The sequence below is a fragment of the Nothobranchius furzeri genome, chromosome 6 (assembly GCF_043380555.1).
Source record: "Nothobranchius furzeri strain GRZ-AD chromosome 6, NfurGRZ-RIMD1, whole genome shotgun sequence".
In the NCBI taxonomy this organism is placed as follows: Eukaryota; Metazoa; Chordata; class Actinopteri; order Cyprinodontiformes; family Nothobranchiidae; genus Nothobranchius; species Nothobranchius furzeri.
In genome coordinates, this window is record NC_091746.1 from 22,461,368 (window position 1) to 22,489,114 (window position 27,747).

Sequence of the window (27,747 nt, forward strand, 5' to 3'; positions counted from 1 at the left end):
ATGATCAGACATTCAGTCTTTTATGAGTTTAACTGAAGGAAGTTATCTTCTAGCCAGCTGGTGATAGCTGATAGACACTCTAGTAATTCAGACAGTTTGTAGCAAACTCAGAATCCTTAAAGGAGCAGTACAGCTGAATGTCATCTGCATATAGGTGATATGAGACATTATGAAAAGAATCAAGTATAAGAGGGTGTATGTACAGCAGAAACAACATTGGACCCAAAACAGAGCCTTGGGGTACCCCACAGAACAGATGGGTAGAATATGACAAGATGTGGTTTCTACAGACACTGTAACTTCTGTTAGAAAGGTATGATCTAAACCAGTCTAGAACAGTTCCAGAGATCCCCACCGAGTCTGTTAATTACGGTGCTGTGATCAACAGTGTCAAAAGCTGCAGAAATATCTAACAATACTAACACTGTGAACTCCTCGTTGTCTGCAGCCATCATGATGTCACTGGAAACTTTAAGCAAATCTGTTTCTGTTGAACGCTTTTTCCAAAAACCAGACTGGAATTTATCTAAACTGTTGTGTAGTTCCAGAAAAGTAATCAGCTGATCTGCCACAAGCTTTTCTAGTATTTTAGAGATTCTAGAGGTGTTTGTGAACAGACCTTTTTGTGCTAGACCAGTATGCAGAGCATTGCAGTAGTCCAAACAGCTGCTGATAAAAGCATGCATAGCCCTTTCTTCAGTGACTTACTTCAGCCAAAAGACAGAGCTGAAAAAGCATTTCATGACAACCAAATCAATCTGCTTACCAAATTTCATACCATATTATTTTATTTATACAGCACATTGCCTGTCAGTGCACCCCAGGGTGGCTGCGGCTACATTGGAGCTCATCACCACCAGTGTGTGAATGTGCATGTGAATGGATGAATGATGCACTGTAGTGTAAAGAGCTTTGGAGTTTGGGTCACTCATCATTTAACTAGAGCATGAGAGCTGACCAAAGTGCTGCACAGGGCACGGTCATTAAAAACAGGTGAAACAAATAAATGCTATCAAATTAAAAACCATCAGTAGAAAAAAAACCAGATGAAAAATACTAAATGTAATTCAGCAGTAGCTGACATTGTTTGTCCCGCTCAACCTCATTCACAAATGCGTACGCCTGCTCCATGACCTATTCAGTGTGACAGAGGATGTCAGAGGGCGGCTCCAAAGAATGTCATGGTGGCGGTTCTGGGGGGCTGATGTCTCCTCACAGCTCTGCAGGAGGCCTATAGGTGCCCCATGCTCACAGCTGCCTACTGCAAGACAGTAAAGGTCAAGTTCAGAAGGGAGATCAGTGGGCAGAAGGTGTTCAACACACACCCAAAGTTTCGCCCACCCTAGATCGACGACAGGGATAAGGCGCTCAAACCGGTCATTACCAAGGATAAAAGGAATGGAACCAACGTCAGAAATGTAAATGGGGTGTAGCGTTACAGGGGTGTTTCATCATCATTGGACTAACGGTGAAGTGAGAAGAGACACAAATGACAAGGTCATGCCAACTAGGGCATATGCATGGACATTCATCGCACAAGAGTTCTGGGCATCAACATCACTCCTGGAAAGGATGCTTCTAATTTTAGTAATTTCCGAAGGTGGAAGAAGGAAATCCAACAAAACTGTTTAATGTGGGATTTGAATGACATGTCCTGGTCAAAGATAACACCAAGGTTCCTTACTTTGTTGTCGGAGACTAATTGAATGCCGTTCAGGTCAGGTGGTTGACTAAGCAATTTCCTTTTCTGAAGTTCAGGTCCAAAGATGAGAACTTCAGTCTTGATTTAAAAACAAAAAATTTTGAGTCATCCAATTTTTTATGTCTTCAAGACAAGCCTGTAACCTATCTAACCGATTAGGTTCATCAGGGTTAATGGATTGATATAACCGAGTATCGTCAGCATAACAGTGGAAGTTTATCCCATGCTGTCTAATGATTTTACAAATTGGGAGCATATATATAGTAAAAGGAATTGGTCCAAGCACTGAACCCTGTGGTACTCCGCAAGTAACCCTGGAGTATGAAGAAGATTTGTCATGTACATTTACAAAATGAAATCTATCAGTTAGGTAGGATTTAAACCAGCCTAGGCTGTTCCTTTGATCCCTACAACATGTTCAAGCCTTTCTAAAAGAACATTGTGATCATCTGTGTCAAAGGCAGCACTGAGATCTAACAAGACTAGAACAGACACAAGATTCTTATCTGAGTTTTTTCTTTAAACATCTTTGGTGTTCTTACTGTGCTTAGTTTCTAATTTCATTTTTGGTTCTTTTTTAAAACACAGGAAAGGTTTCTCTTTACCTTGCTAACGTTTCGTTTGCCAACTGTAAACATCCACAGAGCTGACGCGTGACGTCACTTCCCACTCCGTTTATCCACAGGCAGCAGAGGGCGACAACGTCCTCTGCTGCCCGCTCTCCCCTCTCCGATGATGCAGTCCCATGCACGATCCGATGTGTAGACCCCATCGTCTCTGTTCATAGTCCCACATCCACGTCTCCTTATCTCGATAGCTTCCTTTATCCATCTTTTGTATTTCTGTTGTTCTGTGTTTATGATCGTTGTGTTGTCCCGTCCCAGTCCATTACATGGTTTTCTTTTGTGCTGGTCAGACCAATATTTATTATGGACATCGGAACACCCCACCATACACAAAAAGTCAGTAATCAGAACATTATATCACCGAGCAAACATGATAACAGAAGAAAGAGACCGTAAACAAGAGGACAAACACATACAACACACTTTAAAGACCTGCGGATACCCGACATGGGCAATAAACAAAGGAAAACAACAAACAACAGAAAGAAAAGAACAACCAAACAAAGAACCAGAAACCCAGAAAGACAAGAACCAAAACCATTGATAACCCTACCATACATCAAAGGCATAACAGAAAAAAATAAGAGCAGCAATGAAAAAAACACAAAATAAACACAACAACAAAACCATACACAACAGCTAGAAACAGACTAGTACACCCAAAAAACAAGATACCAGTTGGACTTAAATGTGGAGTCGTTTACGAAATCCCATGCAAACTCTGCAATAAAACATACATAGGAGAAACCGGACGCCAACTCAACACACGAACAATAGAACATAGAAAGGAGTGTGAGAAAGAAACAAGTCGAAAACACACAAGAGCAGCAAAACAAGACGCAGAAGGGCAGAAAGCACAATAAAGTCAGCCGTAACAGATCTCTGCACAAGAGGAAACCATATAATGGACTGGCACAACACAAGGATCATAAACACAGAACAACAGAAATACAAAAGATGGATAAAAGAAGCTATCGAGATAAGGAGACGTGGATGTGGGACCATGAACAGGGACGATGGAGTTTACTCGTTGGATCGTGCATGGGACTGCATCGTCTGAGAGGGGAGAGCGGGCAGCAGAGGGCGACAACGTCCTCTGCTGCCCGCGGATAAACGGAGAAGGAAGTGACGCCACCATCAGCGTCAGCTCTGAAGATGTTTGCAGCCGCAAATGAAACGTTGCAGGTAAATAAAACCTTTCTGTGTTTTAAAAAGAACCAAAAATGGAATTCTTATCGGAGGCCATGAGAATATCATTTGTAACTCTCACTAATGCAGTTTCAGTGCTGTGATACTCTCTAAAACCAGACTGAAATTCCTCAAACATATCATTAGTGTTTAAATGCTGACAAACTTGGATGGCCACTATTTTCTCCAGGACTTTGGATAAAAATGGAAGGTTAGATATTGGTCGATAATTCATTGGGTCATCTGGATCCAGAGAAGGCTTCTTAAGTAAAGGTTTGATTACAGCAACCTTAAAATCCTGTGGTACATACCCATTTACTAAGGATAGATTGATTATATCTAGAATGGGGGCAGTAACCAAAGGAAATTCATATTTAAATAATTTGGTTGGGATTGGATCCAAAATGCAAGTTGAAGGTTTAGATGAAGCTAATATTTTTGATAACTCTGAAAGCTCAACTGGATCAAAACAGTTCAAACACAGATGAGGTTCTACAGTTACCTTTGATGCTGCCTCACTTACTGGGGAAGACGAAATCGCATTAGGGAGGATGCTAAAGATTTTGTTTCTAATAGAATTAATTTTACTTGTAAAAAATCCCATAAAGTCATTGCTGCTGAGGGCTAAGGGAATAGATGGTTCAGAGCTATGATTCTGTGTAAGTTTGGCAACTGTACTGAAAAGAAATTTTGGATTTTTCTTATTCTCCTCAATTAGCGCTGAAAAATAAGCAGTTCTAGCTTGTTGAAGCTTATTTTTATAAAGCACAAGACTATTTTTCCAGGATAAGTAGGACTCCTCCTGGTGTGTAGAGCGCCATGTTCTCTCCGATTTTCTAGAGTTTTGTTTTAAAGTTCGTAAATCAGAATTAAACCAGGGAGCCAACTTCCTGACCTGTGCTTAATTACCTTCTTTTTTAAAGAAAGAATCCTTAATGTGGAAGTTAAGGTCACCAGGTATTAAAACGTTTTCTAGTTTGATCATTGATGATAGATATTCAGCAAATTCAGAAAGAAAAGGACCGGGAGGATGGTAGATTAAAATATAGTGAAATACATTTTGTAGCCCTACTTTGATGACCTGACATTCAAAAGTTGTAAAAGGGCCATTTTTCACCAGATTACAGACATGTTTGTCCTTGAAGACCACAGCAAGACCTCCACTACGACGTGATGGGTGTGGTGTGGTAAACACTGAGCAATTTGGTGGACATATTTCATTGAAGTCTACACAATAAATAAAATAATCTTGCTGCCACGTCTCCGTAAGAAATAAATAGTCCAAATTTCCTCTGGTGAACAGCTCATTTGATTTGTTTGAAACGGAGTGGGCGTTTAACAGGGCACACTGAACTGAATCCTGGAGAACATTTGTCTTCTTAACCTGTTGGAGATGGATGGGTCGTAAACATCTGGTGTGTTTCTGGGTTCTCCGGCCATGAATACAGTTTATGTCTTTGCTGGTTGACAAATGAACTGGAATAGGGAAACTCTCGGGTTTGTCAGCAGAAGACACATTTTTGGGGATTGTGACCTTTGGAAGACAAACAGAAGACTGTAGGGGTCATGTTATTTGTAGTAGAGGTTTGATCGATGACCGAAGAAGATGAAGATGGCTGGGATGTAGGCCGTCATGTCTGAAAGGGAATATAAGGGGATATAAATCTATGGGACTGCACAGCATGCCGGGTGTTAGCGGTCTGCATGCTTGAGCCATGTCGGTTAGGGTGAATACCATCTTGCCTGAAAAAGGAGAAACGGTTCCAAAACAGGTTAAAATTATCAATGAAACCAAAACTGTGGGACCTGCAAGCAGACTGAAGCCAGGAGTGGAGAGAGAGCAGGCGGCTAAAACATCCATTTCCATGAGAAACTGTGGGGATCGGGCCAGAGATGCTACTCTTCAGAATGTCAAAGTGATGGTTAAAATGCTGTTGAGTGATGACAGACTCCCGGAGTGTAACATCGTTTCATCAAAGTGTGATGAAACTCCCATGAAGTATTGGAGGATTCTGGGTTTGGGTTCCTGTGGTGTCAGGGAACTGGAGAGCTTTGAGGTGATGGGTTTGCCGTGGAGGAGCTCACCTCCTGAGCCAGGGCAGGTGGTCCAGCAGAGTGTTGATGCACAGCATCCTTCAGTATTTTGTATCGGGCGTCAGAGGTTGAGGTCTGGGGTGGACGAGACGGTTGCTTCTTGCGGACTACAGGCTCCTGCCGGATGTCATCAGATGGTTGGGAGGGAAGAGGAGACCTGGAGGAATCAGCTGGTTGTTCCTCAGTAAGTAGAGTGAAGCGGTTTGAAAGACTGAGTTCAGGTGGGGGGTTGGGATCAACAACAGGGGCTCTCCTTCGGCCACGTACCACAACCTCTGACCAAGATGAAAATTGGTCAGGTGTAGAGCTGGAATGCACGGATTGGAGAAGAGTTCTGCATGAATGTTCTCTTCAAACTGGCTGACAATGGTCTCAGACAGTACAGGGATACACGATCTAAAGCTATTCAGCAGCATTTTCTTCTTTTGCAGTTCAGCACAGTCGTCGTACATCCTCTTTAAGGTTTTCAAATCTTTTATTCGCTTTAGAAAGCAAAAAGGCGTCATGGTGGGGCAAAAGGGAACGGGAGGACAGACATTCAAGATAGCTTCAAGGTTGCTTACACTTTAGCTGTGCTGCCTCTGTCGGGTCCGAAAGACTTGTGTTCCAAAGTTCCAAGAAGTCAAAGAATCCAAAAAATAAACAAAGGTCCAACAAAATCACAGGATCCACAGATCGGTGACAGGAAACACGTCTGCAGGCTTCTTATCTATCTAATAATATGAGCCTTGGCCCTCTCCGGGGGTCGCACTCAGGGAGCATCCAGGCCTGTTAATGACTAACTGTTCACGCAAAAGGTATTTTTAAAGTTAGACCCTGAAGTGGCATGCGCTCGGAAACTGCTAAGTTCCTTTGGCACGCTTTCTGAAACGCTTTAGTCCCCTGACCTCAAGGCCTTCACATCCTTTGTCCAGGTACCCGTCTGTGCACCAAAGCCACGGGCTTGTGCGGTGTTGGTGAGAGATTCTAAATGTCCTTTGACAGTTAGAAAAATCGCACGTGCTACAGACTACTGCAGTTATCGTTAGTCGGCACTGGTTAGTCAATACCCCCGCACTTGAAGCGAAGAGTTGCCATCCCAAACTCTGTGGGTGTCAGTCCATCGTGGTGCCCTCGTCCATGTTGGTGAGGTCTCTCTAGATTACTTGGATCCAGATGAAAACAGGTCTGTTGTAGAGTTTTCTCCTTTCTATGATGACATCTCCTTTGCTCTTTCTCCCACTACCGTGAAACGTGTTTTTATTTATTTATTTATATAAAGCGCCAAATCAGGACCAGGTCGTCTCAAGGACCTTCACACAGTAAACATCCCAGTACAGGTCAGGTCATCAAGTCAATCAGTAACAAGTTTCCTATAGAAGGAGCCCAGCAGGTTGCATCGAGTCACTGACTAGTGTCAGAGTCTTTACAGCAATCCTCATACTAGGCAAGCATGCAGCGACAGTGGAGAGGAAAACTCCCTTTTAACAGGAAGAAACCTGCAGAGGATCCTGGCTTAGTATAAGCAGCCATCCTCCACGACTCACTGGGGATGGAAAAGACAGAGCGCGCATGCGCTCACACACACACACACACACACACACACACACACAGGAGCAGGGGAACAGTAAAGATGCAAAAACTAAGAAATGTGTGTTAACTTTGTGATGTAATTTTAGTTACTTGGCCCCGCCCCCCGTCATCTGTTCTGCCTTTGACGTCAGCATTTGCGTCCTAAGCACTGCCCCTAATCCAACCGCTGAAAGCTGAGCTACAACATTTACATTAATTATCTGTAACATTTATAAAGAAACCCTGAAAATGAAATAATAAATAAAACAACAAAAACTCTTTAACCCTTTAACTTTCACACTAAAAAGAACAATTATTCAACGATCCAGTGACCATTTAGTGTTTTGACCCTAAAATCTTGATCTGGTACTTTCCTTCTTGTACTCACTTGCTCCTGTGGTTTCTCTGGAGAAGACAGCGATGGGACTGGCTCCAGAACCAGCCACTTCTCTGTGACCGGCTGCAGATCGACACCTGACAGAGGCTCTCTGATCTTCACCCTCACCTCCAGCTTCCCACCTGTAGTTTTACGCCCATCCATCACCTAAAGACACACTCACCGTCATAAAGACCTAACATGTGTGTGTGTGTGTGTGAGACCGTTACCTTCAGTTAACACTCACATCTATGATCTCTCGGATTTCAGAGTGGTTCTCTAGAGCTTCTAGCTTCAGCTGAGCACTTCCCACCACTTTATCTGTCTTAAACAGACCCCTGTAGACACAAAGCAGGGCGACATATAAACACGTCCAGTTAACAGAGGAGCAGCTGTGTGGGATCTTTACCCTTTGTGGAGGATTTCAAACTTGATGCCTTTGGACTGAATGACCCGTTTGAAGCCTCTGTGTGTGCGGTTAATGTAGAGTTTGAACTGCTCATTAAACTCTGGGCTGCTGGTGTTCTTCACCGTGTTGGTTTTGTCCCTCTGGGCCTCCTCCTACGCACAACCACGCGCTACCATTTAAACACCGCTTACAAGCCAGTGAAATACGAGCAGGGAAAAGGGTCCTACCGAGCTGGGAAAAGGGAACTCAAACTTCACACTGGCATTCAGGTCATTAGGAGAAACACCTGCCAGACGAGAGGACAGTGAGCTTCAGCAGATTACTAAACATTCAGCTCTAAGACTGTGCCTGATTTCTGTACCTGGTGGAGGCAGCAGGTTGATGCCTCTCATGATGTACAGCACAAGGTCATTAGGGGACAGGCTGGAGTGGACCCTGTGTGACAGACAACAGCCAGTCAGCTTAGGAGCCAAACTCCTGCATGAGTCACAAAGCTTTGGGCTCGATATCATCCTGGAGAAGCAGAATGAGTCACAGTGCGTCATTCTGACTCGCCTCCCACTCCAGGAAGGTAAAAAGATCATTTTTCATGTTGTTTTATTCACTTCTCGCACATTTTAAGAAAATTAAATCATTTGGAGTGAAAATAATTTCATGATTTCACATGAGCACTGATTTAGATGCCTCAGGGTTACCCCGGAGGAGTGCGCCCAAGTGGCTAAACCCTAACCCTAACCCTGTGACCTGACCCAAGATAGGAGGAGGAAAACCGATTGATGGGCAAATGGATTAAACACTTTTGTAGAAATTAATTAAAAGCATTATTTTTCTGAGTGATAACAACAGGTCTAAGATAAATACAATAAAATATTACAGGGCAAGAAACCAATGTCCACAAACGTGGGTGTCAGGTCTCAGTTGAACGGACTGACTTGAGAGAGTTGAAGGTTCTCTCCTCCGTGTGGCACTTTGGGACCGGGCGGCCCTTAGCATGGGCATCCTTCAGTATTTCTATGTACTTCATGCTCTCCTCCACCAGCTTCTCAGATCTGATCAGAAACAGGAATACATCCAACATCACTACTTTCTGCACAAACGGCTCAAACTATTAAACAAATCACAAATTATAATAGAAGAAATGAAACATAAATAGGCCTTAACAATTGTGATTTCAAGTTGTGTACCTACACAACTACCTTAACAAGTTACAGGCTGAAAATGACTCAAGAACTAAGTTCATCTGAGCTTTTACAAACTGTTAGGCCCCGATTGTAAATTCAGGCTTTGTAAGTTATTAGAAAATACTGAATAATGATATTAGCTGAGTTTGGTTTTTGTTAGGGGAAAATGACACTGCTGTTAGACACCTGGTACATTTTTAAATAAACTAACATTTCTTACTTTAAGGCCTCAGATACGTTGCCCAAAAGGGTGAACCGCTGAGAGATGCTTAAACATTTCTGTTGATCAAGAAAAAAAACAAAATAAAAAACGGTTAAACACAAGAAAGCAAAAGTATTAGTTTTGTCTAAAATGCTGAACAACCAGATATTACAATCAACACATTACCTCATAAGAAAACAGCAAGATTTATGGAACAGACTTTGGAAAAAGGGAATTTTAACCTGGTGTTGTTTTTGTAAAAGATCCATGAGGGCATGATACTTTTCACTGGAGCGAGGGGAGACCGGAGAGGTCTGGGAACGAGCCAGGGAATAATCATCCTCACTTACAGGCACATTAGGAATCTGGAAGCAAGAGGAATGTGGTGAGTGACTGAAGACTGAAAGCACAATGTCACATCTCAAAAGCTTCAGTTTTGGTCCATTAGTGATCTTTCATTATACGCATGCACACACACACATATATATATATATATATATATATATATATATATATATATATATATATATATATATATATATATATATACTGTGTGTGTATATACTGCATATATATATATATATATATATATATATATATATATATATATATATATATATATATATATATATACTGTGTGTGTATATACTGCATATATATATATATATATATATATGTGTGTGTGTGTGTGTTAGTATGAGACAAGGTGGTGCCAGTGTGTTTGGCATGCCAACTGTCTCTTTTCATTTTGTTTTTAGTTGTAGCAATTGTACTTGTTGCAGTAACTACTGACTCTCTTCTGGTATACGACCATCAAGAGCTACGACCGTCAAGAGCTACTAGATATTCGACATTCTAGCCAACATTTGGTGAAGTTTGATAACAATGGTCATGGGCATTCTTCTCCACCTTTCCTGACTGGAGTACCAGCTTGTCCCATCCTCCATCCATCCTACTATATCTCTACGTAGATCAAGCCATAGGCGCAGAGGGATAAACCAGATTGGGGGCCAGAAAGAGGGGGCCTGCAGGCCGCACATGGCCCACGGGCCCCCTATTGAGGACCACTGGTCTAAATTGTTGTGTAGTTCCAGAAAAGTAATCAAATGTCGTCGTCGTCTTCCTCCACTTATCCGGGTCCGGGTCGCGGGGGCAGCATCCCAACTAGGGAGCTACAGACCGTCCTCTCCCCGGCCTTCTCCACCAGCTCCTCCGGCAGGACCCCAAGGCGTTCCCGGACCAGATTGGAGATGTAACCTCTCCAACGTGTCCTGGGTCGACCCGGGGGCCTCCTGCCGGCAGGACATGCCCGAAACACCTCCCGAGGGGTCCTGACTATGGTTTGTGCTTATGCACCAAACTGCAGCTCAGTCTACCAATCCTTTTTGGATTCCTTGGAGGAGGTGCTGCAGAGCCCTCCTTCAAGTGACTCCCTCGTTCTGCTGGGGGACTTTAACGCTCATGTAGGCAATGATATTGAGACCTTGGAGAAGTGTGGTTGGGAGGAATGCCCCCCGATCAGAATATGAGCGGTATTTTGTTACTAGACTTCTGTGCTAGTCATGTATTGTCCATGATGAACACCATGTTCAAGCATAAAGGTGTTCATATGTGCTCTTGGCACAAGGATACCTTAAGCTGCAGTTCGATGACTGAAGTTGTTGTCATTTCATCTGATCGGCGGCCGCATGTCTTTGACACGCGGTGAACAGAGGAGCGGAGCTGTCAACTGACCACTACCTGGTGGCGAGTTAGCTTCGATGGTGGGGGAGGAGGCCGGTCAGACCTGGCAGGCCCAAACGTATTATGAGGGTCTGCTGGGAACGTCTGGCGGAGTCTCCTGTCTGAAGGAACTTCAATTCCAACCGGTGTGCTGCTGACCTCTACTCGGGACGTTGTGGATCGGTGGGCAGAATACTTTGAAGACCTCCTCAATCCTACCAGCACGTCTTCCAGTGAGGAATCAGGGTCTGGGGACTTTGAGTTGGACGGGTCAGAAGTCACTGAGGTGATCAAAAAACTCCTCAGTGGCAAAGCTCAGGGGGTGGCTGAAATCCGACCAGAGTTCCTTAAGACTCTGGATGTTGTGGGGCTGTGTTGGTTGACGTAGCTTTGCAATATAATGTGGACTTAGGGCGCAGTTCCACTGGACTGGCAGATCGGGGTGGTGGTCCCCCTGTTTAATATTATGAGGTGTGAGTATACCGATAGATTTAACATTAAATCAACAACTGGTGTAATTTAAGATCTGAAATGAATCATTACAGGAAAAATATTCATTTTATAAATACTAAATGATAAATGACCCAGACTTGTATAGCGCCTCTCAGAGTAAGGACTCCAGAGCGCTTTACACTACAGTGCATCATTCATCCATTCACACACACATTCACACACTGATGGTGATGAGCTACGATGTAACCACAGCTGCCCTGGGGCGCACTGACAGAGGAGATCCACAATGTAAAGTATAGAACACATTAATCAAACACTTTGGACTTAAACATATGGTTCATTCAACAAAATATGATTATATAAAGTTTTCATGTAATTTCTGTCAGGGAAGATAGACTTTATTCAATCAATCAATCAAAGCTTTATTTATAAAGCGCCTTCCGCAACCCTGTCAGGAAGCCCAAGGCGCTGAACACTATTCAGAGAGTAAAAGATAAGGAGTCCTGCATCTTGCAGCCTTGAGGATTCATGACGCACACAGGATGTTAAGAATATTGGCGCAAGATAATTTCTTCATATGTCAGATTGACCTGTAAGTTAAACGTTAACTTCTGGTCGTTTTGATGAAATACTTGTCCTTTTGGTAGCTACACAGGATCAATGCTGGATTGTACGTTAAATAAAATTCAGCTGTGGTCACTCACAAAAACCTCTTCAACATGTAAATGATTGATTTTTAGTCCCAAAGACAAAACAAGATCCAGAGTGTGGCCCATTTAGTGTGTGGGGCCTGAAACGTGCTGGACTCGCCCTTTTCAGACATGAACTCCACTGCTGTGCTACAAGTAGGATCATTAATGTGTAAGTTAGGGTCACCAAGGATTAAAACTTTTTCTTGTTTGATCATTGATGATAGACATTCTGCAAATTCAGAGAGAAAAGGGACAGCTGGTAGATTAAAATTCAGTGAAATACATTTTGTAACCCTGCTTTGATGACCTGACATTCAAAAGTTGTAAAAGGGCCATTATTTACCAGATTGCAGACATTTTTGTCCTTAAAGACCACAGCAAGACCTCCACCACGATGTGTCGGTGTGGTGTGGTAAACACTGAGCAATTTGGTGGACAAATTTCACTGACGTGTGCAAAGTTTCCATCTTGCTGCCACGTCTCCGTAAGAAATAAATAGTCCAACTTTTCTCTGGTGAACAGCTCATTTAGAATAAAGGATTTGTTTGAAATGGAGCGGGCGTTAAGGCACACTGAACTGAATCCTGGAGAACGTTTGTCTTCTTAACCTGCTGGAGAGGGATGGGTCGTAAACATCTGGTGCGTTTCTGGGTTCTCCGGCCATGAATACAGTTTGTGTCTTTGCTGGTTGATAAATGAACTGGAATGGGGAAACTCTTGGGTTTGTCAGCAGAAGACACATTTTGGGGACAGGGAGATTTGAAAGACACACAGATGATGGCTGCATCTGGGGAGGACTGAAGGGGGCAATGTTATTTGGAGTGGTGGTGTGAGTGATGGCTGAAGAAAGTGAAGATGGCTGGGATGTAAACCGTTATGACTGTGAAAGGGAATCCACCACAGATACAAATCTATGGGACTGCACAGCACACCGGATGTTAGCGGTTAGCATGTTTCAGCCATGTTGGTTAGGGTGAAAACCAGCTTGCCTGAAAAAGGAGAAAGGGTTCCAAAACAGGTTAAAATTATCAGTGAAACCAAAACTGGTTTAAATCGGCCACCTGGACACAAGAAGGGATTTATAAGTGACGTTTCTAACTTTAGCTGATATTCTGCCTATGATCGAATACTGATTGTGGGTGATTTTAACACTCGTGTGCTGTGCGGATTAGCCTAAGGCTAAAGACTTTTTGGAACTGATCGAGACTTTTAACCTTGTGCAGTCTGTTTCTGGACCCACACATGCTGGACCTTGTACTAACTTATGGTCTTCCTGTACTAAATCTTTAACTATGTGATGCAGTGTTCTCTGACTATATGCCAATTATCTAATGATGTCCCGCTAGACACCATGACGCCAGGAGAGAGACTACAATTATCCTTGTGATGGGAGTTCTCGCTAGCTCCAGCTGGCTAGGAAGTCTAGCTGGCTTGCCGCCGGGAGGAGTTGACTTCTGGAAGGTCAAAGGTCGCAACTTCCTTTGAATTTGCATTTGTTAAGAAAATGTGTAAATAATTTCATTACAACCCTATTAACTGTAATATTATTATTTGAAGTTTTATCATTAATATGCAAGATCTAGTGCAGTGGTTGCCAACCTTTTTCCCCAAGGGACCCGTTTTTTACCAGTAAAATTTTTGACGACCCCCTCCCATTCTCTCTTCCAGTACAAACATTATTAAGAAATGATGAAATTATTCAAGCACATTTTAATATGCTTTGATTCAATAGATAACAGTAATAGTAGGCTCCAGTACAGAACAACGTCATTAACAAAACCAAACAGAGCATAATGTGCTTGACAGTTTGTATTACTTTTCTGAACACATTGTTTCTTGTAAACACTGATAAATCAATCATTCCTTTCAATAAACGTTTGACACATAAAAGATACACAGAGCAAAATGTACTTAAATGTGTATATTACTGTTTATACTAGATTATTTACTGTAAACGCTGTGATTAATCAACCGGTCCTATCTTTAATGAACTTTTGACACTTGAACATAAAACAGTGAGCTGAGCAAAATGTTCTTAAATGTGTATATTACTGTTTATACTAGGTTATTTACTGTTTATACTAGATTATTTACTGTTTATACTAGATTATTTACTGTAAACGCTGTGATTAATCAACCAGTCCTATCTTTAATGAACTTTTGACACTTGAAAATAAAACAGTGAGCTGAGCAAAATGTTCTTAAAAGTGTTACTTTTTCTGTACTAATTATTTCCTGTCTTAATATCAGTAAACTTTTCACTCATGAAAAAAAAATGTGAGCAAAATGTAGGCTATAAACAAGTAATAAATGAAGTTTTAACCCCTTAAAGTGGAGAGGTCCTGGCGACCCACTGAGAGGCTTTGGCACCCCCTTGTGGGAGTTGGGACCCCCAGGTTAGGAACCACTGATCTAGTGTGAAGGCAGCCTGTTTAAGACTACTTCACAAACAGAATGTTAGACCCAAATCAAATTAACGGGAAATGAACCAATCAAAATAAATATTAAAAATAGAATAAAATTGTCACAAAAGATGTTAATTTACTGATGAGAAAAAGTGCCAGGATTTCACAATTTCTCTTTTCAATAACATTCTGTTTTAGTTCTGGCTCGTGTGATGACACCTCAGGCATCTGGCTGCTGCTGTGACAAAACACCACGAGCAACTTTGTGCATAAATTTGTTGATAAAACTATATTTAGAACCTTTGTTATGTCAACAGGAAGTCCAGATTTGGCAGCGGTGACCATGGGGTCGAGTCCTTTTGCGTGTCGGAGGTGCTGCGCTGCTCCGCTCATGTCCTGAAATCAGCAACATCATTAAATCAACTTCAGCTAAACATACATTTAAAATTGAGCATACTGTAAAAGACACAGACATACTATGTAAATCCGGTATGGTGTACAGTGATCCCTCGTTTATCGCGGTAGATGCGTTCCAGACCTGGATTTCACCGCGATAGGTGAAAGTCCGCGAAGTAGGGACACCATATTTACAGTACAGTGTCAGAACCCAAGTTCCCAGGCCAGCCTCTTCCAGCTAGCCGGCCTCCACTATGGACCACAACTCCCAGCATGCCCCTCGCGGGGATTCCCTCCACGTCGCACCTACTCACAAACCGCGGCTATAAACGGAAGTCGCCTTTCCAGCTCACCACTCAGTCATCGTTTCTTCAGATTCATGATCAGAGTTTCCAACCTACCGATCCATCCCACGAACTATCAGCTCATAGTAAGTTATCTTACTTACTTCTGGAAAGCCCGGCATTTCCGTGTCACTTCGTTGACGCTCGAACACTCAGGGGTTTCCTAGATTAAATCGTGAGCCGGTGTTTCACCGACGCTCTCACTTCCGCGTCTGTGAAGCCACGCTCCCTACAAGCTCAACTCCCGAATCCAGCCGACCAGTCTGACATACAGTACTATATTGAATTATCGTATGATCATATTCTCTTTTTGTGGGTAAAACTCAAGAAAGAAAAATTTTTACTTGTTTTTTTTTATAGTTTTATTACAAAAAGTGCATTTTATGATGAAATTGATGAAAAAAAAGCAGGAATTTCTTGATATTTCGCATAGAAAAATACCACGAATCGGCAAATATTCCTTGAATAAGGCTCCAAAGAAAAAATCCGCAAAGTCGTGAATCCGCGATAAACGAACTGCGAAGTAGCGAGGGATCACTGTACCAGGATAATGCCAGTACCAGTTAAACTGAGGAGTTGTACACTCCAACTGCAGAGGGGATGAGGTTTGTTATGGGAAAAAAAGGCAAAAACGTACCTTCATCTGTTTGGAGCGAAGGGCTGCACGTAAAAATGCCTGCCGCCTTAGCAACAGGAAGTCTACCTGCTGCTGGGCTAAAACAGTAATTAGGAGAAACAAAAGTGAAATTAAAACAACTGGAAGGACACATCTGACACATAAAGGTAGATGTTGCACACATGAATAACTTGGCATGCACCTTTAGCTCCCAGTTTTGGAGCGGAGGATCCTCCAGGAGGCTGAAGAGCCAGAGACTTTGCTTTTGGTGCAGTTGGACGCACTGCAGGCTGCAGAAGTTAGAACCAGTCAAATGATGGTAAAGCTTCATCTTATTTGTGTACAACTTCAGTTAGTTAGATTTGTATATTCTATGTTTGCAGTTCATGAACGTTTCTGCCAGCAATTACAAAAGGCATGCACTGATGCAGGGGGTAGGAAATGGAAAAGAGGAAATTGCTCTGATTAAAAAGCAAAAATGGCACAAACAAAATAAACCAATCATGTTTCCCAGCTGCACTAACCCTACCCCTCACACACACACACACACGCACGCACGAACACACACACACACACCACTACCACAGCAGCTTCTCTTTGCCCCTCTTCTTCATCTTCAGCGTCTGCATCCTGATTCGCTATTTTCATGGCCGTTTCCAGGACACCCATGAAGTTCTGCTGACTCCCCTCTGAGCCCTGGATTGGTGGGCAGCCTGGAGAGGAAACACACACATGAATAAACTCATCAAGTTAAGCAGATGAAGCGCAATCCTGAAGCACAGCATTCACAAATTTACCAGGTGGCACCGGGAGATCTGCCAGGCTGACAGGTCGGCCTGCATTGTGAGCTCTGATGGCATCCTGGTATTGCTGTTAATAAAACAAATATATTTGAATGATGCTGTTTTCCTCATTAAACTTGAACATTTTTCCCAGAAAGAGTCTCTGCTGCTTTTAAATAACAGTCACAGAAAAATGTATTAGATCGGATGCGTTTAGCATAACAACTACAAAGTCTGTGTCTTAACCCTCCTACTGTCCTATTGGGTGACCCCGCCAGAAAAGTTGACCATCGAACCAGATTGATGGTTTATCCTTTGAGAACCACGTGGCAGGCGTGAGGAGTGAGCACCACCTGTCTAATCACCCATACTGTGCAGTGACTTTCTCCAAGATCACATCCATCTTGCACACTAACACCGGAATCGCAGCTAGAACCTCTAGCTTGCGAATCAGCTTTAGTAGCGTCCCAGTCTGAGCAGTTTCCACATGGCTGAGACTTTCCATGGGTAGGTAGCACTCCAATCACCCCGACTTTCCAATTATCCAAACCAGAAATCCTCCTACTCCAAACAGAAGAAATCGAGTAATTATCAGGCCACAAAAATAAACAACCAATGATGAACAACAGTCTGCTTCTAGACCTGCAGAAAGTGAAAAACACACACAACAATACAACAAGAGCAAGCTATCACCGTGCCAACCTGAAGAGGAAATATAAAATCAATATTGTTGTGCTGAACAATCACACGATAATAAATCACAGTGCATTTAGTGCCAACCAAAGCCTTAAGACATGTGTTGAACGTGCCCAAGTCCATACTTATGAGAGCACCATGTGAGCACCTGTGTGTGTACACGCGCTAGTATATGTAAGGTTTCTCTATAGGAGTGTCCAATAGAGAGTGTGAGGGGCCACAGATCTGCCTCCAAAGATGTGTAGGAGATGGAGGGAGCTAGCCTGGCAAGCCAGACTAAATACATGTATTATTTGGTCTAGTTCACTAGGCTAGGCGGGAGCTCCAAGTCTCAGAGATCCAGGAGCTGCCCCAGATCGCGGTGACCCCTGGGAGATTGTAACCAGAAAAGCCCCTGCCCCCCTCGAGAGGTGCAGAGGATTGCCTTGGGTGGGTGGGTGGGGTGGTGGGTTTGGGACTCTCCACACGTCAGTGGCTGCAGCCACGATAAGCAGCGCACGTCACCTCAGTCTGGACAGTGGAAGGAGGTTGTTGAGTTTTGGAGGGCACAGTGACTCCTGGAACGATTCGGCGGCCCTCACAGCCCGCAGTCCCGCCCAGGCTGGGATAGGAGACAGAGTGGCCATAGTGATGGCAGCATTCCAGTATTCGTTGCAGCCTTACAGGCTCAAGGGCACCAGATTCAGATTAGAAATTGTTTTGGGGCCAGACAGATAATTTCCTCTCTGTCTTAAAGTTCCGTTGGTCCTCAACCTCTCAAAATCCCAATTATGGCGTAAATTAATCTATCCCAATCCGTGCTGATTCGCCCATATGCTCCTTGATGGCATCCATCTTTTGTGCCAGAGACTGAATCTCAGCCAAAGTTCCAAGCTTACGATTCATCTCAACAATTATGTGAGTCTGTGAATTCACAGCGCGGTGTAATCCATCCCTGAGCTCCGGGGGCATGCCAATATTCCTCGACAGCTCGTTAACTTTCCGGTTAGCCAGGAAGCCTCCTAGGCCAAAGAGCAGGAAACCTGACACCAACACCACAAATATCCAGACGTCTTCAGAATCCTCTACAGACAGTTGAGAGAGGCAAATCAGGTTCCACTGTTTCCAGGAGTCCATGACATGACCAGCTGGGTCTGACCCAGAGGGGCATCCGGGAGCCCCTTCTCCCATTCTCATCGTTGAAAAAAAATTATCAATCGCGTTGAGAGACCAGCTGACCAGGTCCATTTTTAATAATTTCCAGTTTCCAGAAAAAATGCAGATGCGCCATCCACCCAAAGACAGACAAAGAGCCTTGGGGATAAGACAGGGAGGAGAGGAGGAAAAAACGTCTGTACTCTCCAAGAGCCAGAAGAAGGGACAGCTCCAGAGTTCTCTTCACCCCACACTACAGGACCTTACACTTAATGCCTTTAATAACTGTTGTTTGCCTGATTGCTGCTGCTAGTGGTTCAATAAAGATAGCAAACAGTGAGGGGGAGAGTGGGCATCCCTGCCTGGTCCCCCTCTGAAGACAGAAGCTAGCTGATATTTGGTCGTTTGTCCTGACACGTGCTGTTGGTGAACTGTATAATGTTTTTAGCCAGTTTATGAAGAAGTTCCCAAAACCAAATTTATGTAAAGTTGCAAATAAAAACTTCCAGTTAACTCTATCAAAGCCTTTTCTGCATAATAGACTAGTTTCTATGATTCTACTGCAAGAGAAATCAATCAAAAGATTTGAGTGTGAGTGTGTGAGCGTGCGTGCGTGTGTGTGTGTGTGTGTGTGTGTGTGCACGCGCTCTGTTTCCTCCATCACCAGTGAGTCGTGGTGGATGGTTGCTTATACTGAGCCAGGATCCTCTGGAGGTTTCTTCCTGTTAAAAGGGAGTTTTCCTCTCCACTGTCGCTGCGTGCTTGCTTAGTATGAGGATTGCTGTAAAGGCTCTGACACTAGTCAGTGACTCGATGCAACCTGCTGGGTTCCTTATATAGGAAACTTGTGAAGTGTTTTGAGACAACTCTGGTCGTGATTTAGTGATATTTTAATAAACTGAATTAAAATCAACGTAGATGTGAAAAAAAAAAGTTGATAACACTGATCTCCTTCTGCAGACATGTTAACAAATCAGTGTTTCCCCTACGTAGGCTCAGGCGGGGCGCTGTGGCTATGTAACCCCCCGTACACTACAGCAACATGGTACGCGAGCACATTGTGATGACCCCTGCTTCCTGCCTCCTGCTCTACCTGCGCCCGCATGTACAGCTTTCAGCACCAGGGACAGCTCCAGAGTTCTCTTCACCCCACACTACAGGACCTTGGAGAGAGGCCCGCCAGCAGCAGCAGCTGCTGCTTCACCAGCTAAAACAGCTCAGCAATCTTCCTCTCCTCAGGGTTTTTAAGCCTGTCTCCAGCCTTCATTAACCCTTCAGAAACCCAGAGCTAGTCTGTGGTTCTCCTCGGCTGTGATTTTGCCAGCGCTAAAGCTACTGGTCTTTAGATTTACTCTGATTTAAAGGACTTTCTAGTCTTTTTCGTTTCCTCTGTCTGGGGACTTTAAGTTCAGAGTTTCCCTATTCATGGTGCTAATCTTTAAATGGCCTTTCTGTAACGGTTTCGCATTAGTTATTTTGGTTGTTTTGACTGCTGGCTTTCTTTACTCCCTGTTAAGCAGGGAGTTGTTTTCAGTTAGTCGTTTGAAGCCGTTTTAGTTCCAATCCAATCCAATTTTATTTATAAAGCGCATTCACAAGGCATTACAACCAAACAAGGCGCTGTACACTAAAAATGTTAGTTAATTAAACAGGCATTATACAAACATGTCGAACACAGATAAAAGATAAAAAGGAAATACAACAAAATTCCCAAAACTAACAGCTAAAAATCAATAAGACACAGGGAGAATAAAAAATTAGAAAAACATTTTAAAAAAGAACCTCAATAGTACGGAAGTTGATATTGTGAAGTCCATTTTTAAACAATGCAGATGTAAGTGATGCAGATGTAAGTGAGGTATAAGCTAGGTTGAAGTAGTGAGTTTTCAAGCGTGATTTAAAAATGCTAGCTGTTGGTGCTTGCCTCACTAGCAGTGGTAATGCTAGTGGTAGTTAGAAAGAGACACCTTTTTGTTAATAAACCATTGTATTTTGACCTTCTTTATTCTCCTCATTTCACCTTTTTACAAACCTCATTTTAAGTTTCACTGTGGTTGTCCCTCGTCCTCCTAGGCGGTCAGAGGGGGCATAACACACATTATTATGGCTCCTTTGAACTGTACCTTAATGATGCGCTGGTGCATGCGAGCTTTCCGATCGTCTCCTTTGCTCTTGGCTCCATCTGCTGCTTGCTTGTAGATGTCCATCCTCTGCTTCAGGGCTTCAGCCAGACTGCCGGGAGGCGGCAGCTCTAAAACAGATGCGGACAAGAGCACTCAGGTCATCTATGCTTTAGAAGAATAAGTCAGTGCTTTTATTTTGATCTGGCATGTACAGGTGCTGTTAAATAAGTGGAAATCATTTTTCTTTTTTTTAAACAAAGAGATAAGACTCCACACACGGTATTTATCGGCCAATCAGATTCTTGTTTTAATCATCTGGTGAGTTATAATAACTTGGAATCTACTAAAGGAGAGAAAGTGCACACTGCACCCAGAAGAAGCTGCACAAACCAGAAAATAGCAGCATACATAAAAACTTGATCTTTTCTTTACATTCTGCTTCTTTTCTACATTTAATGCAACAAAAAGCAAATAAACAACAACTATAAACTGTTTTATTAGGCAGCAGGAGCATAAGCTGGTGTTTTACCTTTGGTGGCTTCCAGGGTGACAGCAGGAGCAGCAGCAGGTTGGGAGGAAAACTGAGGTGGAACAGGAGCAGCGTGCTCTTCTGCAGACGATTACATACAGAGCTCAGCATAAGTGAGTACACCCCCTTTAAAAAGTAGCCCAATAAACAAAAGAACTATTTCCAGACTTTGGCAAGGCTGGTTTTACAGAACAGGTGTTAACCTCCATAACATGACATTAAGGTTAATAACAGAACTACTACATCTGGTATTTTGTATGACCACCGTGCTTTTCACGGACAGCACCAATGCCCGTTAATGCAGATGTTGTAGTCCAAGTGTGGCTTTTCTCCTAAGATTATAATTGGGGTGTAGTGTACTCATTTGTGTAACATGGGCTTGAACGGATTTGTTAGGAAAAGTTAGTGGGAGTGTATAGTAGTTTGGTGTCTCGTAGAAAATGTTGATTCGGACAGGAAACTAAAGGCTTTCTGACAAATGTAGTGGGGTGTACTCATTTATGCTGACCACCGTGCATTTATAGAAGCATTAAAGCCAGTTACTGAGGATGGTAACAAATAAAGACACACTGAAGTATCACAATAGGTTGTATTATGATACTGAACCAATATTTAAAGCAGTGCATACATTTTAACGCAGAGGTTACATGCAGAGATTTACTGCATTTCCTTTGGGTGGTGTCATTCAGACCCTGACCGCCAGGTGGCAGCATTTTAACCACCTTCATTCTGACGGAACAAGATCTCACAATACCTTCGGGTGTCTTGGAAGTCTCTGGCCTGACCGTTCCAATTAAATTCTTAAAATATCACCTGGCTTTTATTATCGAGGTGCCTTAAGCCTAATTCCTACTTCTACATCTGCGTCGGTGCGGAGACTCACAACGCCGTTAAGCATTGGTGCTCTCCAACATGCTCGCAGAGGGTGATGGACACATGCCCAAATTTTAAATATCCATCAAGGGTGACGGAGAACGCAAGCTTGTGATTGGTCAGGACGCCGCTTCCTTAATATTTGTCAACAGCACCACCAATGTCCCCTCAAAAAATAAAGATATTTAGCGGCAGACAGAACCGACTGAAGAACGCCTTGTTGAACGTTTATCCAGCTGTGACTGAAGGAGTACAAAGATAAGCAGCAAGCGTTACTCGTGGACAGAAATGAAGTTTGGTGGTGCTGACTGAATGAAGAGGTGGAGGAGAATGTGGGATAAACGTGTCCGTATTAAAAAGTCTCTGAAATGCAATAAAACTATGCAAGAGCATTAGTAAATACACTAATGATCTAAACTGTAACATGGCTGGATACCTCAGAGAAGCGCTACGCCCCCTGTTGTCCTGACGGGGAATTGCTTGGCAACGTTCTCCAGGTGACGGAGAAGCATCTCCCTTGCGGAGCTGACAGGTGTAAATGAAGCTTTACTGTCCTCCACACCTCTGCCAGCCAACAGTTTCAGTTGCTCCAGTGTTGCACCGGACAATAACTCAGTAATGACGTATACCCATCAGTACACATGTGGTGCAATAGGGAAAAAGGGCCAATGCTGCACTTAAAATACATTTTCTACATTTTCATTATTGATATTGATCTAAGTGATTTCTTGTGGATGAGATTTAAGCCCTAATCCAGCGCCGAGTCCCTGCTACTTAACGAGTGTGACTTCGTGTCTAGAACATGCCATCAGGTGTGAAACAGATCAGAGCAGCAAACTAGTCTGTGATAGGAGGTAACGTTCTGGCTGGACCCACCAGGTGGAGGAGGTAATGAGCTCAGTTGTACTGGTTCCTCTCGGCCCACAGCCTCCAGCAAAGAGTCCAGCTTCTGCACAGATGGAGGACAAACGCTCGTCTTACAGCCGAATCGCTGTCGTCTTTCACAAACAGATCAACTCAAAGAGATACCTTGGCAGTGAGGTAGTGCTGTTTGGCCAGGTCGATGTCTCCGCTCTGTTTGGCTTGAATGGCTGCCATCTTGTACTCTCTCTGTCTGGACATCACTGCCTGTCTCAGCTCTGGATGGAGCGACAGCCAACCAAAGTGACAAAGATGACAGATAAGCACTAAAAGAATACGTTTATTTGATTTAAGCAGATGAGTGGACTGAGAACTCCTCATTTACAACGATGATCTGGCCCAGAGGCAGCAGCTTTAATAATAAGTTAGAATAATAAAATGCTTAATGTGTTTATGATCATAAAATCCTAGAGCAGATGTCTCCAACTTTTATTGGTTCACGAGCTTTTACTCAACAAAAGCACCGCAGAGCTACCGCCATACGATTTTTCACATTGATACTTTCCATGTGTGAAGATGCTTATGTTAACAATGCTATAGTTACTATAGTAACGTGCATTTACTCACAAGTTGCTTTCTCCGTATTTCAAAACACCATTATTATAAAAAAGTACAAGAAAAGTAAAGGAAACATGTTTAGTTGTTTAACTAATCAGATAATGAACAAATCTACTTTGTGTGAACGGTTTGATATTTTGGGAATGGATCCGTCCTCGACCCTGCACCCACAGCCTAAGCTGCCATGTCACTTCTTCATACGCCTCGTGGTTTTCATCTTGAGAGGCGCTATAGAAATGATATTTTCTTCTTCTTCTTCTTCATACAGTTCAGCTATTTTGTCAAAAACAAACACAAACTTCCAAAAACAATGCCACGTAAAGAACGTTTAATGTTCTTTACGTGGCATTGTAACCGTTTTGTTAGGATTACTTTTCCTAACAACCCAAAACAAATGTTATATGAATAAAGCTGAAGGTATTGTAATCAAACACAAGCTAAATGTGATGAAAACACTAAATTCTACGTTGTTTGAACAGAAACTGTAAAAACAGAGAACATTTATTCCTGCTTTCATGATTTATTGAATCATTTTTACAGGTTTTTTGCTCATGAAATTAAAGTTTTGCTTCACTGTTGAATAACTGCAGGTAAATGACGCTTTGCTGCATTTACTGCTGAATATATTAGGGTTGGCGGTCTAGTTGTAGGTGTGGTTTTCTCTCTCTCGGCAGGTCTGACAGCTGTGCAGCAGAGCAGAGGGAGACAATCATGGTTTGTTACTAAATTATTAATAAAAGTTTGTTGAAACTAAATCACAGGAGACGTCCAGAGTTTGGAACACTGTGTTCATCATGTGTTCACAAGCAGAGTGTATTTAATCTGTGTAACGAGCCACTAACACAGATTATTTCACTGAGGGCATTTTTCTGAAACCGGGTCTGTGTAACTGACGTCTCCCCGTCTACATCCACCTGCAGCTGCAGAGATCAGAAAGGGGGTCCGTGCTGCAACCTGAGCAGTTAATCTGTGCATTTCCAGTAAAACACGTTTGCCAAAGACTTGCAATAATCCAATTTTTATTTTACTTCTAAAAAATGTATTTTAGATTAGACGAGCAGAAAACGGGGGCATCTGGCCACCAAATGATTCCTCACTAATTACAGGTCAGGATGGCTGCTTCCAGGTGCGCCGACGTGTTGGAGACCCCTGCCCTAGAGGGACAATTCAAATAAAACAGGTGTTACCTGAGTGCTGGGCGTTGGGCTGGATGGGAGTGAGGGGAGAGATTACAGGTGTTCCTGGCGTGACGGCAGCAGCAGGTTTTGGGGGAGGGATCAGATGGGTCGGCTTGGTGTTTGGAGCTGATGGTGGAGCCTCCCTCAGAGGTCTCTGATTGGATGAAGGGGAGAGCAACACAGCAGGCTTTGGTGGTTTTGGCTCCTTAAATGGTTCTTGTTCCAGTGCAGGTCCAGTCTCAGCTGTAGAGTTTGCCTTTGCTCCAACAGCAACAGGTGGAGGAATCTCCTCCTCGTTGATTGGTCTTCCTTTCTTGACGGATGCCAGCATGGACTGTAACAACTACGGTTATAAAACAATCATCATGAGGATGTTAGGAGCTTTAAAGGCGAGGTTTACTCATTTAATCAGTATGTTTGCAGTGGTCTCTAGATGGAATGAATGCCTTGTAGGCAGAGCTGCTTCCAACGACTGGAATGAGCTGCAAAATCCACTGAAGCTCACATCCTGCGTTCCATTATCTACCTTCAATAAGTCATTGTGATCAATAATTTCTGATCAATGAGTACTTGGACTGTTTTAAGTCTGTTCTGACGCTTGTGCATATTATATATGAGAACAGTCTTTTGTCTTTATGTCGGTTGCTTAAGTAGCTAATGCTAACAGTTAGCTTCTACTAGCTGAGACGTTCTCTGATGTTTCCTGGACTAAACCAACAACAGCTTCCCCGCCATGAGTCCAGATGGGTGAGTCCATGAATGTTAGTGACAGTGTGACATAGATCTGTCAGGATTTTCTATCCTAGAGTTTCACCGTCTGTTTTCTACCAGAAGCTACTGCAGGAGAAAGGTGTAGGAGACTATTTTCTATCAGAAGCTACGGCGGGAGATAGGTGTAGGAGATTATCTTCTATCAGAAGCTACTGCAGGAGACAGGTGTAGGAGACTATCTTCTGAGACAGGTGTAGGAGACTATCTTCTATCAGAAGCTACTGCAGGAGACAGGTGTAGGAGACTATCTTCTGAGACAGGTATAGGAGACTATCTTCTATCAGAAGCTACGGCAGGAGACAGGTGTAGGAGACTATCTTCTATCAGAAGCTACTGCAGGAGACAGGTGTAGGAGACTATCTTCTATCAGAAGCTACGGCAGGAGACAGGTGTAGGAGACTATCTTCTATCAGAAGCTACGGCAGGAGACAGGTGTAGGAGACTATCTTCTATCAGAAGCTACGGCAGGAGACAGGTGTAGGAGACAATCTTCATGTCCAGCCTGCCTGAAACACTCAGTGACAAACAGCTCAGTGGCCTGGTGGTATGAGTGTCCGCCCCGAGAATAGGAGATCACGGGTTCAAATCCACGGTCGGGTCATACCAAAGACTTTTAAAAAAATGGGACCCAACCCCTCCCTGCCCTGACACTCAGCATTAAGGGTTGGATTGGAGGGTTAAACCACCTAAAGGTTCCCGACTGCGACTGTGTCTGCAGCTAACCGCTCCCCCAGTGGATGGGTCAGATGCAGAGAAGAAATCTGACACACCAGTGTGTGTGTGTGTGTGTGTGTGTGTGTGTGTGTGTGTGTGTGTGACAGCTAGTGGGACTTTAACTTTAAACTGAGAAAGAACATTAAAAATGGTTTTTCAGTCAACCACACCTTTAAAATGGAAGTAGATTTACCGTTAACCCGCGGTCATATCTACGGGCTTTGCTGGTCTCGCCTGCTGCCTTGGCGTTAGATATCGCTGTCCGATACATTTCAGCGCGTTCCAGGAGACGGGACTCCAGCCCAGAAGCATCTGTGGGAGCAGCAGGAGGAGCTGGCTTGCTTGTAACTTTAGGAGCAGTCAGTGTAGCAGCAGGCGTCAGTCTGGGACTTTGCTCCTCCACCTCATCATCATCATCATCCTCCAAAACTTCGTTTAATTCTGCCTGTTTACAGGACAAGAATATAAAGACTGTGTAAGAAAACATGAGAAACTCAACAGACTAACTTTGACTTCTGAGTTTAAATGAGGATCTAAAATTATTTAGTTTACAATTTAATGACCGTACCGAGTGTATAATCTTTGTTCCTGCTGCTGACACCACACCTTGCCTGTGCCGTATGAAACTCATCTATGCATGTGCACACCTTAGGTGTTTGATGAATGAGACAGCCGTCTCCGGATTGATGACCTTTTGCTGTGGGGCACAGGGTTCGCTGCCTGAGGTTGTGCTTACATCTGTGTTTGCTGTTCCTAATGGTGAATTAATGTGTTGTGCAGCTGGTGTGTGAAAGGGACATGTGATGTCACACCTGATCTCATGGAAGAGTAAATTGAACATTTTGACACTGAACAAGCTAAGAGGCCTTTTCTCACCCCTAAATCTAGTTTTCAATGAGAAAAGTGGAAACACCAACAAAGTAATTCAAATATTTGATGATTAAAACTGTTTACCAGCAGATCTTCGTCATCTTCTAAACTTTCATCCCCCATTTCCTCATCATCCAGATCTTTCATGCAAAGAGCCGCCATTCGCTCAATTTCAGCAATCGGAACCGAAGCTGAACAGAAAGAAAGGTAGATCAGGCTTTAAGCACTCGTGGGACAACTGGGACAGAAAACGCCGTCTTCCTCCACCTTTCTTCTCTTGGGATTTCCCTCCTCTTCCGCCTCCTCCCACCAGACTAAGGAGCTCCGCCTCCAGCTCTTCATCATTCCCTTCATCATCCATCCCTCCACCCGGGGAAAGATCAAGACGCAGCCCCATCTGAGACACAGGGAGAGGAAGAGATGCCATCCTTCACAATAAAAGACCACATTCTAATGTAGATTCATCTGTAAGGTTGTGCCAAAAGAGTTATTTTGCATCAAAGCTTCTGGTTTTTTGGCAAAAAAATGTCATTGATGATAAATTACTGCTCAAGATCTTCTCCAGATGACCTCAAAACTAATAAGTAAAGACCTGGCTGGACAGTGTGTCTGATCCATGTTTGGAAATGATTCCTAACGCT

At 43.3% G+C, this 27,747-nt stretch overlaps 1 protein-coding gene across 2 annotated transcripts in view; it reads right to left on the bottom strand.

Annotated features, from left to right (window-relative positions):
• The window catches only part of cc2d1a (coiled-coil and C2 domain containing 1A), a 42,871-nt gene that overhangs the window by 7,909 nt on the left and 7,215 nt on the right, over nucleotides 1-27,747 (bottom strand). The window contains exons 3-23 of one of the 2 annotated variants that reach the window (XM_054743995.2): nucleotides 27,374-27,503; nucleotides 27,191-27,297; nucleotides 26,430-26,681; nucleotides 24,761-25,094; nucleotides 23,124-23,233; nucleotides 22,971-23,043; nucleotides 21,222-21,302; nucleotides 20,693-20,820; nucleotides 16,755-16,827; nucleotides 16,540-16,670; nucleotides 16,160-16,247; nucleotides 15,979-16,055; nucleotides 14,902-14,997; nucleotides 9,572-9,694; nucleotides 9,348-9,406; nucleotides 8,879-8,995; nucleotides 8,308-8,381; nucleotides 8,174-8,232; nucleotides 7,947-8,098; nucleotides 7,785-7,875; nucleotides 7,550-7,705 (exon numbers count right to left, since the gene is read on the bottom strand). In XM_054743995.2, coding sequence (XP_054599970.2) covers nucleotides 7,550-7,705; nucleotides 7,785-7,875; nucleotides 7,947-8,098; nucleotides 8,174-8,232; nucleotides 8,308-8,381; nucleotides 8,879-8,995; nucleotides 9,348-9,406; nucleotides 9,572-9,694; nucleotides 14,902-14,997; nucleotides 15,979-16,055; nucleotides 16,160-16,247; nucleotides 16,540-16,670; nucleotides 16,755-16,827; nucleotides 20,693-20,820; nucleotides 21,222-21,302; nucleotides 22,971-23,043; nucleotides 23,124-23,233; nucleotides 24,761-25,094; nucleotides 26,430-26,681; nucleotides 27,191-27,297; nucleotides 27,374-27,503 — 2,511 coding nt within the window. Of the gene's footprint in view, nucleotides 1-7,549; nucleotides 7,706-7,784; nucleotides 7,876-7,946; nucleotides 8,099-8,173; nucleotides 8,233-8,307; nucleotides 8,382-8,878; nucleotides 8,996-9,347; nucleotides 9,407-9,571; nucleotides 9,695-14,901; nucleotides 14,998-15,978; nucleotides 16,056-16,159; nucleotides 16,248-16,533; nucleotides 16,671-16,754; nucleotides 16,828-20,692; nucleotides 20,821-21,221; nucleotides 21,303-22,970; nucleotides 23,044-23,123; nucleotides 23,234-24,760; nucleotides 25,095-26,429; nucleotides 26,682-27,190; nucleotides 27,298-27,373; nucleotides 27,504-27,747 lie in introns of both variants that reach the window. The other variant, XM_054743994.2, reaches the window with a different exon arrangement.